This window comes from Peromyscus californicus, unplaced genomic scaffold, assembly GCF_007827085.1.
Source record: "Peromyscus californicus insignis strain IS unplaced genomic scaffold, ASM782708v3 Scaffold_2__1_contigs__length_46816999, whole genome shotgun sequence".
Classification (NCBI taxonomy): Eukaryota; Metazoa; Chordata; class Mammalia; order Rodentia; family Cricetidae; genus Peromyscus; species Peromyscus californicus.
The window spans coordinates 45,256,363-45,270,471 of NW_026294540.1; the positions used below are offsets into that span (position 1 = coordinate 45,256,363).

Genomic DNA, 14,109 nt, shown 5'->3' on the forward strand with positions numbered 1-14,109 from the left:
ATCAACCATTAGGATATAAAGAAATGAAAGTTAGTAGTTAGACATTACAATGGAACTTGTAGTCATATTAGATATGTTTTAAAAATTGAGCAGATATATTTTAGACAGGTCATCTTCAAACCCTTCAGAGATCTACAGAATATGGCATTTGACAGAGGGATGTGGAGAAGAACAGGATGCTGAGATGAAGCCATATATACACAGCCAAGAAGAATGGACTAGAAATTAGACATTGTATATAGTTATTGTACTTTTGTATGTAGTTTTTCTTTTGTTAGTTATAACCTTTTTCTTTTCTTGAGAGGTGGAGGTAGGAAGATCCCAAGTTTAAGGTTATCCTGACTGCATAGTGAGATTGAGGCTAGACTGTGCTGCTGTCTGAGGAGGTAAAAAGTGAATCGAATTCAGCACTTTGGGTGCCTGTCTATCACGTACCTATAAATAGCCACATGTTACTCAGTGATGGGGATGTGTTCTGAGAAATGGATTAGACTAATACACTGTCACTTCATCACCATGTGAGCACCATGGTGTGTGCTTGCTTACATAAACTAAGATGGCTGCACTGTCACCAGATATCAGTGGAGCCACTGTCTGGGATACTGTCACTGACTAAATCATCATCACACAGCGGTGGACCACACATGACATCAGATCTATTTCTGTGTAACAAGCAGCTCTGTAGCTCTTGCTTACAGTGATGTGTATGGCTTCCTGGCACTCAGTGTTAACGTGGAGGGCAGGCCACAGACACATTCACTGTGTTCAGTATTCACTGAGTACCCTCCTGTGTCAGGTCAGACTGTGTGAAGTAGTCTTCATGGGGTGGAAGTCTTGGCTCATGCCTGTAACCCTAGCCCTGGGCAGGGGGTGGCAGCAGGGCAAGAGGCAGCAGCCATCCATCTGCAAGTTCAAGACCAGCCTGTACTACATAGCAACACCTTATCTCAAACCACAAAATGGGCCAGCAAGATGGCTCAGTGGATAAAGGTGCTTGCCACCAAGTTTGATGGCCTGAGTTTGAGCCCTGGGACCCACATAGTGGAAAGACAGACCTGATTCCGGCACGTTGTCCTCTGAACACAGTGTGTGAACGTCACACTCACAAAACAGAAGAGTGCTTTGAGTCCTCTCCCCACGTCCCATTTCCAACTCCTGGTTTGGGGGCAGCGCCTCAGCTTGGCGTCTTCTGTAGCTTTTAGTAAAGCCTTGCTTTGCTCTCATTCAGCCTCAGTTAAAGCAGGACTTTGGGCAGGGACTAGGCATCCCTAGTAGATGTGATCACTCAGTACCTGTGAAGTCGCCCCACTGCCCAGTGTGATTGGCTCAGCATGCCCATCATCCTAGCACTCGAGGAGGCTGAAGGAAGACGGTCATGGATTTGAAGCCAGCCTCAGCCATGTAGTAGACCATGTCCTCAAAGGTGGGTGGGTGGACGGATGGACAGACGGACGGATGGACTGCTGGATGGACAGATAAGATAGACAGATAAAAATAGACAAACAAGCCCATGCTGAGATGTGACTTAGTGGTATAATGCTTGCCAGAGGTCCTTGGTCTAATTCCCAACACTGCAAAAAACACAGGAAAAAAATACGTAAAATACCATCGTGAAGTCCCCAGTGAATACAGTAGAGTTCCATTAGCTTGGAGCTCACAGTCCGCTTGTCTCGGTGCTACCACACCTTACCTTCTGGACATCGAACCCGGGTCCTCGTGCTTGCATAGGAAGCACTTTGCCACCGTAACTACTTACCTAGCCCCCTTCTTAGATGTTTTAAACCTTTGTTTGGTGAGTTTTTTAGACAGGATCTGTTTAGCCCAGGCTGGCTTCAAACTCCATATATAGTGAAGATCATCTTGAGCTATGATCTTGCCTCAACCTCCTTACCTTATTTATTTCAATTTGGATTTTTTTTTAACCCTTTGAAACAAAGTCTCACTAAGTTGCCCAGGCTGTGCTTGAACTTGCAGTTCTCATACCTCAGCCTCCTGAGTAGCTAGGGTGACAGGACTGTATTACTAGGTACAAGTACAACTTAAAAAATTTATTATATTTATTTGTGTGGGGGAGAGGGGGCATTTGTGCCACAGCCCACATGTGGAGGTCAGAGGGCAACCTGTAGGAGTCACTTCTCTCCTACTGTGTGGGTCCCCAGGATTGAGGCCGGTAGTCAGGCCTGGCATTAGGTTCCTTTACCCACTGAGCCTCTCACCAGCCCCACAGATTTTTTTTTTTTAATGTTGTTTATTGAGTTTGGTGTGTGGTTTGGGGGAGCATACACATTTTGTTGCAATTACTGAGGGTATAGTTGGCTCTTGGAGGGACTGGTCCCAGGACTCTCCCTGGACACTTGAGTTCCTTAGATGTCACGGTGTAGTATTTATTCACATAGGTTCTACACAGATCCTCCTACAGACCGCATTAGCATTCTTGTGTGTGCACACAAAGGCTAAGTTCAGCATCTTGTTGAAAGGTCTCAGATGCAGGTCCAAGAAGGACCTGAGATGGAATGTTGTGTGTAAGAAGGTTATTAGAAGAGTTATTATTTAGAGTTCTTAACAGACAGCAGCACGGTACGGTCTCTTAGGAGAGACTGCATGGTGGAGGCTTTGGGAGGAAATTGGTTCCCCTCTCTGCTTCCCCGTAGCAGAAGTGGGAGTCTTATACCTTTCTGAGGGGGAGGTTTTCAGCCCCAGCCTGCAACAGGAGCTCCGATTCCCTGGGAGGGGACAGGAAAGGGGTAAGATGCTGAACGTGTGGCCACCAATACCCACTTTGATGTAAACTCACTTCCCCAGAGGAGAAACCCTGTCACCGTGAAGTATCTCAGGGGGTGCCCATGGGTGCCAGAGAGAGGAAAAGCTGCCTTGGGCAGATACTGTGGCCTGAGCAGCAGTCTGGGCCATCCTTACTCAGGTGCCTTCCTCAGTCACCGTCTCCCCAGACTCTCCTGTAGATTTTATTCTGTAGCTGATGTCTAACCCCTGATACAATGTGAATGCCACATGCATAGTTGTTACAACGTATTGGGGTTGGTGACCAGAATAAAGGTCACACAGGACTGGCACAGAAACAGGTCTCTGGGCAAGCATGAGGCCCTGAATTCCAATCCCTGGTACCTGTGGGAAAAGCCAGATGCAGTGGAACACATCTTTAATCCCAGCACTCCTACAGTGAAGTGGAGGTAGAGACAGGAGGATCACCCTGAAGCTCGAAGGCCAGTGTGCCGCATACACACACACATACACATAAATAAAAATAAAAATATAAACCTTAAAAAATTAAATACATTTCCCCAAAAATTAAAAAAATTAAATTAAAGAAGCAGTCTGCCCCCAGTATTTTCCATCCCAAATCCCTAGTCTGCGGCTGCACAGTCTGCAGACATGGACGGTGACTGTACTAGGTGAGGGAGAATAGCCCTTCTGACTCATACTTACCTTCCAAGCTACAAGATGTCCTTTTAATTTTGCTGTGTCCCCTGAGCTGTGGCGCTAAGCAGCTTGTCCCTCCCACCAGTGTACTTTATTATTTTTCTTGCTGTCTTGCTCTGCAACATGAGAACAAGGCAGGGCAGAGAAATCAATGAGTCCCTGCTCCCATCGATCCAGTCGCTCTGCAGGTGGCAGAGACGGCAGGAACTGTGAATTGCAAACTTCACTTTGCATCCGATTTTGCTCTTAATTGTCTCTTGAACACTTGAGCTAGAGCAAGCCAACACCTGCTAGAACTCTCCAGAGCCAGGGAGCACTTTCAGCCTGTAACAGGAATCTTCCCCAAAGAGCAGGTGACAGAACAGGACATCAGGGCTGCCTCTGTGTGGAGGGACCAGCTCTGTGGTTTTCCAATACTCTCTCTCTCTCTCTCTCTCTCTCTCTCTCTCTCTCTCTCTCTCTCTCTCTCTCTCTCTCTCTCTCTCTCTCATTTTCTCAAGGGTGGCCCTTTTACTGAAAACTGTGGACACTTCCATTCCAGGGCCCAGCTTCCTTGGAGAGATGTTAATGGTCAGAGTGACATGAGAGGCATCAGCAGGGCTGGCGAGATTACTGAGACCTACAGAGTGGAGGAGATAAGTGTTCCATAATTGCTGCTTTAAGATGTACATTGCCGGAGCTGAGAGTGTGTCAGTGGAAGGCACTTGCCCGGTCACACTGGACTTCCGTCCCAGCACCAGCATGGCCTTTTCTTCCCCACAGAACAGAAGAGTTGATAGTTTGCTTGAATTTTCTTTCTTTTTCATTTACATTTTTATTGTATTTATTCTTGTGGGGAGGTGGTGCACAGGCCATATTGGGCATGTGGAGGTCGGAGGACAGCTTGCAGGAGTCGGTTCTCCCTCCAGCATGTGGATCCTGGGAATCAGACTCAGGTCCTTGGGGTTGGCTGCGGGCACCTGACCTGCTGAGCCTGCTCTGGGGCTTGTTTTTATGTTGTATGTTTGTTTGTGGCAGTTTTCGCACTGTAGCCCAGACTGACCTTAAACCGGTGGCAATCCTCCTGCCTCACCCTCCCAAGTGCTAACATTACAGATATGAGCCATCGTGCTTCATTTCAAAACTTGGTAATTCTGGAATCTGTGTTCACTTAGATTATACATTAAAGTCAAAAACTGATGAAGACCACTAGATGTTTCATACTGGACTTCCTTTGAGAGTAGTATCTACAAGGAATAAACTATTCGATTGCATATGGCGTGCATGTACGTAGGCCAGAGGCTACCCAGTGTCCTGCTCTATCACTAGCCACCATATTCTCTTGGCAGGGTCTCCCACTGAACCTGGAGCTAGGCTGGCGGCCCCCCAGAGATCTCTTGTCTCTACCTCCTGCAGCACCAGGGTTGCAAGCACGTGCGTGACCACACCCAGCATTTTACATGGTTCTTTAGATCCAAACGCAGGTTTTCCTGCTTCCACAGCAGGGACTCTTACCCTCTAAACTGACTCTCTGTCCCCTTGATTTGGCTTTTGTTTTGCTTTTTTATTTTGTAGATCCTCACAGGGTTGGGTGTGATTCAGCAGGTGTGCCCAAAGACTTCAGTTTCCATGACCCTCGTAGTAGAATGAGAGAGCTGACTCCCTCAAGCTGTCCACACGAGTTCTGTCTGCCCCCACTACCAAACACAGAAACCACACACAAAACACAAATGTGAAAGAACGTTTTCCTAAAGAAAAATGTAGCCAGAAATAACAGCACACACCTTAATCCCGTTTACCCAGGAGGGAGAGGCAAGCATAGCTGTGAGTTTAAGGCCAGCCTGGTCTTCATAGTGAATTTCTAGCTAACCCAGGCTACAGAGTAGTGAGAACCAACCCCCCATCTCAAAAAGGGAAAGGGGGGGGGTAAAAGAAAATTAGAGATAGTCTCATGTAGCCAAGCCAGCCTTGCTACTAGCTATGTAGACAAAGGTAACTTTAAACTCCTGATTCTCCTGCCTCTGTCTCCCAAGTTCCAGGATTACAGGTGTGCACCACCTGTAGATGGGGCTGGGTTACAGGTGTGTATCACCTGTAGGTGGTGCTGGGTTACAGGTGTGTATCACCTGTGGATAGTGCTGGGTTACAGGTGTGCATCACCTGTAGATGGTACTGGGTTACAGGTGTGCACCACCTGTAGATGGGGCTGAGCCTCATGCATGCTATGTAATCAGTGACAACATGAACTGGGTCTCCATCCTTGGAGAAATTGTGAGGGGCAGAGTCATAAGGTGGCCATAGCTGCACAGTAGGTCCTGAGAGCCTGACCCTCACAGCACAGGCTGTTTGCTCCTGTAAATTCTGTGGGTGAGATCCTTGACATGTGTCATGCAAACCCAAGGCCTCCATCTTGTTCAGGAAAGTGCTGTTAAGTACAAAAAACTCAAACAGGGTTTAAAAAATCGTCTTGAAGCTTATGGTTCAGCAGTTAAGAGCACTGGTTGCTCTTCTAGATGACCCAGGTTCAATTCCTAGCACCCACATGGCGGTTCATAGCCATCTCCAGTCCCATGGGATCTGATGCTGTCTTCTGGCCTCTTTGGGTACCAGGCATGCACATAGTACACATATGTTTGAAAAAAGAAAAAGAAAAAGAAAATCCTTGTGGCCAGTGAGCTGGCTCAGCGGGTAAACGTCATGACAGTCAGTTCTCAAGGACCCACCTGGTAGAAGGAAAGATCTAACTCCCATTGCTTGTCATCTGACCTCCTCACGCATGTGTGGTGTGTGCACAGACACACACTAAATACAAACTGTAAATCATCTTGAAAACAGCCTGTTGTCTCTTCCAGAGAGCGAGTGGGTTTTCTTATCCCCTGTGTACAAAGAACTTTTTCCATTTCACTGTTGGCTCCACCTCCTCTCTGGGCCCCTTGCAGAAACAGCTTTGTGTCATACAAGTGCTCCAGCCACCAGGTGCCTGGCAGATCAATCCCAGCTCTTGGCAGGGATGGCGGACAGTGCTAATTGAGCTCCAGAGTGACAAGTTTTCTCTCCCAGTGCTGCAGATCAAGCCCAGGACTTTATGAATACTCGGCAAGCACCCTGCAGGTCCACACCAGTTCCTTTCACCTTTTGAGAAGGAGTCTCCAGTTTGCTCTTTAGCTCATGATGACCTTGAACTCATGATCCACTTTCCTCCACCTCCTCAGTGGGGGTGGATTACAGGCAGGTGCCACCATGCTGGGTTACTCAATGGTGAGGATTGAACCGGGGCTTCTTGCATGCTAGGCAAGCGTTATACCAATGAGCAACATCCCCAGCCCCCAAATTGCCTTTTGTGGCTTGACGGATAGTGTGGGGCAGCAACAGGCTAAATCTCCATGTGTGGCCAGGTCCAAGCCCCACCCACTGCCCTTCCTTCCCACCATGGCTATCTTCTTTAGGAAAGCAGGCACTGGGAGGTATTCTCCTGTCTCGAAGCCAAGAGCAGAATGACAATGCAGAGGGAATGGTGATCTTCAAATCAGAAAGGTGGCGGCTTCCACACAGCTATGTGTGTGTTTTCCTAGCAGTTTTATTGAGGCACAGTTCACATAGCTACCACCCCAGTCGCTCAGGTAAGTATGTTTACGGTGACCATAATCAATTAGAACTCCCAAAGGAGGGTTGGGAATGTATTGTAATCGGTAGAGCACTTCCTTAGCATCCACCAAGCCCTGGATTCCATCCCCAGCAGCACAAACTGAGTGTGGTGTGCATGTCTGTCATCCCAGCACTGGGGAGGTGGAGGCAGGAGGATCAGTGAGTTTCAAGGTCAGCCTCAGCTACATAGCAAGTTTGATACCACCCTGTTCAAAATCAGAAGGAAATGTAACTTCCCAAAGAAAATTCCATACTCACTAGTTCATTCCCAGTTATGCTCCTGTCCCTCGCCCAGCTCCCAGCAGCTATTACATCTCCTTTCTTCCTCGATAGACCAGCCTGGACATTTCCTATCAGTGGATTCGTGCAGACAGTTGTCTTTGGGGTTTGATTTCTAAATATTTGTTTTTATTATTTGTTATGTTGGTGTGGGGACATGTGCACCATTACATATGTGTAGGGAGCGGAGAAAACTGGGGAGTTTATTCTCTCCATCCACTTTGTCAAAGCAGGGTTTCTCCTGCTTCTGCCTCTCTGCTTCGTACTCCAAGCTAGCTGGACTTCCGCCTCCCATCCTGCTATAGGATTGTGGAAATTACAAACGCATCACAGCCATACTTTCGTTGAAGATTTATTTTAAATCATGTCAAAGTGTGAGGATGTGTGTACATGCATTTGTGTGCCTGAGGAGGCTAGAGGCTAGAGGAGCTGGAATTAGGATAGTTGTGAGCTACCCAATGTGGGTGCTGGGAACCAAATTCAGGTCCTTTGCAAGATGAGTATGTGCTCTTGAGCACTGGGCTGTCTCCAGCCCCAGGTTCAGCTTGTTTTACACTCTGCCTGCCAGGCTTACACATCACTCACTTCCCCACTGAGCCTCTTTGCTGGACCTGACCTGGACCTGACTTCCCCCTAGAGGCCAGCTGTGTTTCTTCCATAGCTGGGTTGGACCGTGCTGGGGTCATCCACTGGACAGTAGGTTGATAGATGATTGAGCAGTTTCCACTGCTGACTCCCACAGACTGCATTGCTATGAACAGCCCCTATTGTGTTGTTTTAACACACATATCCAAGAGTATGGTTACAGCATTCGTGTGTGTGTGTGTGTGTGTGTGTGTGTGTGTCTGGTAGATGCATACATCTGTGTGTGTGTGTGGTACCTATGTTTGTGCATGCAGAAGCTAGAGGTCAACATCCAGTACCTTCCTCAATCCCTTTCCACCTCATTTTTTTAAAGATTTATTAATTTTTATCTTATGTGTATGAGTGTTCGCCTCTATGTCTGTATGTGTACCATTTACATACAGGAGCCTATTGAGGCCAGAAGAAGGTCAGATTCTCTGGAACTGGAGTTATAGATGGTTTCGTCTGTGTATCATGTGCTCAGTGCCTATGGAGGCCAGAAGTAGGCATCAGACCCTCTTAGAGCTGGAGTTACGGATGGCTGTTACCTATCATTTGAGTGAGAGAATCTCACCTGGGTTCTCTGGAAGAGCAGCCGGTCTCTTGACTGCTCTCCAGCCCCTCCATCGTGATTTTGAGATCTGGTCTCTCCCTAAACTTGAACTTATTGCTTTGCCTAGCCTAGCTGGCCAGCAAGCTCTTGCTCTCTTCACAAAGCGACATGGGTGTCTTAGGGTTTTCATTGCTGTGAAGAGACACTCTTGTAAAGGAAACATTTAGTTGAGGTACTCGCTTACAGTTCCAGAGGTTCAGTCCATCATCATCATGGCAGGGAGCGTGGCGGCATGCAGGCAGATGTGGTGCTGGAGCTGACAGTCCTTACATCTTGGCTCAGAGGCAACAGGAAGTCAGCTGATAGTCACACTGAGGGAAGATTGATTGAAAGAGACCACAATGACACACTTCCTCCAACAAGGCCACACTTCCCAATAGTGCCACTCCCCTGTAGGGGCCATTTTCTTTCAAATCACCACAGTAGGTTTCAGGGATGCATGGTGTAGTGATATATTGTGTACCCTGATAAAATTTGCCTGAAGATCAAAGAACAGAACAAGTCACTAGATTAAACATAGAAGCCAGGCAGTGGTGGCACACACCTATAATCCTAGCACGCACTGGGGAGGCAGAAATCCGTCTGGATCTCTGTGAGTTCAAAGCCACTGCGGACTACATGAGATTGACTCAGTTTAGGAGAGAAACAGAACCCAGGCAGTGGGTGCACACACCTTTAATCCCAGTACTTGGGAATCACACGCCTTTAATGGCTGGGCAGAGAAAGGTATATAAGGTGTGAGGAGACAGGAACTAAAGGCTTTTCAGGCTGAGGAGTCCTAGAGGTAAGACGTGACAGTGGCTTGTTCCTTTGTCTCTCTGATGTTCAGGCAAATTTTATTAGGGTATGCAGTATATCACCACACATGGCTTTTACAAGAATGCTGGTAATTTGCACTCAGTTCTCTTGCTTTCACAGCAAGTGCTCTTACCCCACTGTGCCATTTCCCAAGCAAGTTTACATTTTCCAAAGCACCACACAGCTTCCGTTCCACGTTATCTGTTTAGAGGAAGGGAGCCCTAGACCCATGGCTTCACATGTCCCTACAGGCAGACCTCCATGCCCATGAGCCCCTGGTGTGTGAAGGGTGGCTTGGACCTGTTTGAATAAGGATGATAAGACACACAAACGCGAAGGGACGGCCACGAAGGAAGTGTGGCTCACAGTTGTCTAGAAGCAGGCAGCACAGCACTGCATGCGGGGCCCACTGGGGTACCCTGGTTAGTCGAAGGCAGAGGGCGTGAAGAGGAAATGTAGACAGAATCTTCAAGGGTGGCTTCTGCTGGAAGGAGCAAGAATGGGTAGGGTTCAGATTGATAGGTGCCAATCATCTCAGCAGCCTTAGGCCCTTACAGCAGCAGTTCTCAATCTGTGGGTCGAGACCCCTTTGGGGGTCAAACAACCCTTTCACAGGGGTTGCCTAAAACCATCAGAAAACACAGATGTTTACATTACAATCCATAACAGTAGCAAAATTATAGTTATGAAGTAGCAACGAAAATAATTTTATGATTGGGGTCACCACAACATGAGGAATTATTAAAGGGTCGCAGCATTAGGAAGGTTGAGAACCACTGCCTTACAGCCTTGTACCTACCTGGCTTTGGGATGATAGAGCAGATGGAATTTGGCCTATGTAGAGAACAGCTGGGAAAGAAGGTGCATGGGAACCAGGCTGTAAAGCCTGAAGCAGGAGGATTGCCTTGAGTTCAAAGCCAACATGGAGTTTCACGTCAGCCAGGACTACAGAGTGAGACCCCGTGTTAATGACTACTCTCACTGTTATCCAAACACCCGACAGAAACAACTTAGAGAAGGGAGGCATCTTTGTTTCTGTTGCTGTGGTAAGCATCTTAGGGGAGAAAGGGTTAGATTCAGCTTACAATTCAAGGTTGCATTCCATCACTATATCCTGGGAAGTCAAAGCGGAACTCCACACAGCTAGTCATATCACATCTGCAGTCAAGAGTGGAGAGAAATGAGTTGCAGGCAGACCCCCTGGCTGGCTGTGCTCTTACACAGGTCAGGATCCCTGCCTAGGGAATAGTATTGTTCGCATTAGGCTGGACCTTCCTGCGTCAATTAACTTAATTAAGATGATCCCCCACAGACACAGATCAACCCAGTGTAGAAATTCCTCATTGAGACTCTTCCCTCGAAACTGTAGGTTGTGTTGAGTGGAGGATTAAAGCCAAGTATCACGGAGGAGTTTGTTGTGGCTGAAGGAGCAGCAAGAGTATGAGGTAGGTTTTAGTGTGTGTGGATGATCCATAGCCACGTAGACCCTGTCTGTGGGTGTTGACTATGAATTGACTGCTTTCTGTATGAGAGAGAGATGGATATCTTTATATTTTTAAGTTTACGTTTATTTATTGACTTATTTATTTGTGGGCACACATGCCATGCAACAGCATGCTGTGGAAGTCAAAGGACACATTTTCATAGTTGGTTCTTATTTCACCATGTGGGTCTCAGGGATCAAACTCAGGTCACCTTGCTCTGCAGCAAATGCCTTTGCTCAGTGAGCATCTCATGGCTACATATGAATCTTTTATTGTCTCTAGGGGTTGGCTAGCCTTGACATTTAAGAGGGATGGTCCCATTAGGATTCGTAAATCCCAAAGCATCAAAAACTTAGAATAAGCTAGGTGGTGGTAGTGCACACCTTTGATCCCAGCACTCAGGAGGCAGGGGTGGTGGACCTCTGTGAGTTAGAGGCCAGCCTGGTCTCCAGAGTGAGTTCTAAGACAGTTGGGCTACATAAAGAAACCTCATCTCAAAAAACAGAGAGAGCTGGGCGGTGGTGGCGCACGCCTTTAATCCCAGTACTCGGGAGGCAGAGGCAGGTGGATCTCTGTGAGTTCAAGACCAGCCTGGTCTACAAAGTGAGTTCCAGGAAAGGCTCAAAGCTACACAGAGAAACCCTGTCTCGAAAAACCAAAATAAAAAAAAAATAAAAAATAAAAAAAACAGAGAGAAAAGCATAATTCATATACCTGTTTAGGGCAGAGCTCCTGGCTCATGATGTTCTTCCATGGCTACATACAATACCGAGAGAGTCAGTTTGGACCCATCCACCATAAGACACAAACACTTGGGGCTGGAGAGCTAGCTCAGAGGTTTAGAGCAGCGACTGCTCTTGAGAGGACCAGGGTTTGGTTCTCAGCACCCATATGTTGCCTCACAACCTTGTTTAACTCCAATTCCAGAGGGTCTGATAGCCTCTTCTGGCCTTTACAGGTACCAGGCATGAACTTGGTACATGATGCACACACAATATGCACACACTAATATGCATTTTTAAAAATACATTTTAAAAACACAAACACTTGCCGGGCGGTGGTGGCGCACGCCTTTAATCCCAGCACTCGGGAGGCAGAGCCAGGCGGATCTCTGTGAGTTCAAGGCCAGCCTAGTCTACAGAGCGAGTTCCAGGAAAGGCGCAAAGCTACACAGAGAAACCCTGTCTCGAAAAACCAAAAAAAAAAAAACCCACAAACACTTCACATTGCTTTTTAAATCATACAAAGAGCATTTAAGCATGCTACAATACTTTTAGCATTGCTGATAGTTGTTGTTTGGGGGGATGTTTGTGACAGGGTCTCACTAGGTAGTCCTGGCTGGCCGAGAATTTGCTGTGTCAACCAGGCTGGTCTTGAACTCAGAGATCCACCTGCCTCTGCTTTCTAAGTGCTGGAATTAAAGGCGTGCGCCACCACACTGTGCCCATGCTAGTGTTTGTTTTATTGTCTTTGTTTGCAGTGCTGCTGCACTGGGGAAACTGAGGTTTCCTTCTGGGTTCATAGACTCATTAGTAAAAGGATTTTAAAATGGACTTGGAAGGGAGATCAAAGACAATTTATTTTTAGGAAAATAGGGGCTGAAGAGATGGCTCTGGTTTAGACTGTGTACTGCTCTTGGAGAGGACCTGAGTTCAGTTCCCAGTACACAATGGTGCAGCTCTCCATGTCCTGTAACTCCAGCTCCAGGGCAATGCTCTTTTCTGGCCGCCTCAGGTACCCACATGCATGTGTGCGCGCACACACACACACACACACACACACACAATCATCAGATCTTTAGAGTTTGAGGGGAAAACTACAGAACAGATGAGCCATAAACCTTGGCAGTTGACCCGAGGAGGAGGATGGAGAAGAGGAATAGAGAACAGCTTTCCTTTTGCAGTGGAGGTCAGCAAGTCACGGCATGGTAGAGGGAGGTGGAGGGCGTTAGAGAAAAGCTGAAAAGGCCCAGAGCAGCAGGGAAAGCATGTTTGGACTTGGGCTGGTATCCCAAGGGAAAGGAAAAAATCAGAAAATGGTTGACTTTTCTGAGGACTCACAGCCCTGCCAGCAGCTGCACAGAGGAGGGGCTCCCTGAAGGGTGAGCACACCAGCTCATTAAGGAGACAATTAGCCTTTATTCTGGAGCATGAGCTCTGGCCAGGTGAGTGACAGACAGAGCTGGATTAAGTCTTGAAAGAAGATAATAGTTTGTGATGTTTTGGGTGGCTTAGAATGCCAGGTTTCCTCTCAGGGCCAGAGGAAGAACTTAGATTCTATCCTATTTTGAACAGGCAGAAGTAGCTTTATCTTAATAGGGCTTTGGTTTAAAAATTAAGAAGGGGTTTCCCTTTCTGGTGTTACCAGGGAAATAAGAGGTGGGATCCATCCTCAATGACCTCCAAGGCGACTGTTAATTCTTGTAACAAACAGCTAGGCATCAAACCAGAGCCTGGGACATGCCAGGTAAGCACTCTACCATCAAGCTATAACCCCAGCCTTTGGTTTTAGGGTTTTTTTTTTTAATTTGTTTGTTTAGTTTGTTTTAATATTTTTAACTGGTGGGGGGAAGATTGTCTGTAAGGGCACATGTGTTTAGGATAAGAGGACAACTTGTGTCGGGCATGGTGGAGGTAGAGAGAGGCAGATCTCTGTGAGTTCAAGGCTAGCCTGGTCTACAGAGTGAGTTCCAGGACAGGTAGGCCTGTTACACAGAGAAACCCTGTCTTGAAGAACAAACGAAGTAAAAAGAGGGCAACTGGCAGGGGTCGTCTCTCTCCTCCTGCTGTGTGGGTTCAGGGGACTGAGGGGACCAAAGTCAGGTCATCAGGCAAAGGGTCTTTGTCCACTGAGTTCTCTCACTAGCCCTTGTTAGCTTGTGTACTTTATGTGTGTATATGTGTGTGCACGGGTGCACAAGTACATGCTGGTATATGTATAGATGTGTGTGTGCTCACGTGTACAGGTACATGGTGGTGGTCAAGGAAGCCAGAAGAATGTTTCAGATCTCTTGAAACTGGAATTACAGGTGGTTGTGAACTGCCATGTGGGTGCTGGGAACTGAACCCGGATCTTCTGCAAGAACAGCAAGCACTCTTAACCTGTCACTAGCCATCTCTCCAAGCCCTTTGGTTTTTTGTTTTTGTTTTTGCGACAGGCTGGCTTTAAACTCGTGATCCTCTGGTCTCATCCTCCCCACTGTTCAGATTACAGGTGTATGTCCCCAAGACCCACGATAAACAATATGTA

At 47.2% G+C, this 14,109-nt stretch overlaps 1 protein-coding gene across 4 annotated transcripts in view; it reads left to right on the plus strand.

Annotated features, from left to right (window-relative positions):
- Arhgef18 (Rho/Rac guanine nucleotide exchange factor 18) overlaps positions 1–14,109 on the plus strand; it is a 106,200-nt gene that overhangs the window by 59,726 nt on the left and 32,365 nt on the right. The window contains exon 1 of one of the 4 annotated variants that reach the window (XM_052754636.1): positions 8,262–10,821. The exons of 2 other annotated variants lie outside the window; for them this stretch is intronic. Coding sequence is in view for 1 of the 2 variants with exons in the window: in XM_052754633.1 (XP_052610593.1) it covers positions 13,320–13,326 (7 nt within the window). In the remaining variant the exon portion in view is untranslated. Of the gene's footprint in view, positions 1–8,261; positions 10,822–13,227; positions 13,327–14,109 lie in introns of those variants that run through there. One more of the 4 variants, XM_052754633.1, reaches the window with a different exon arrangement.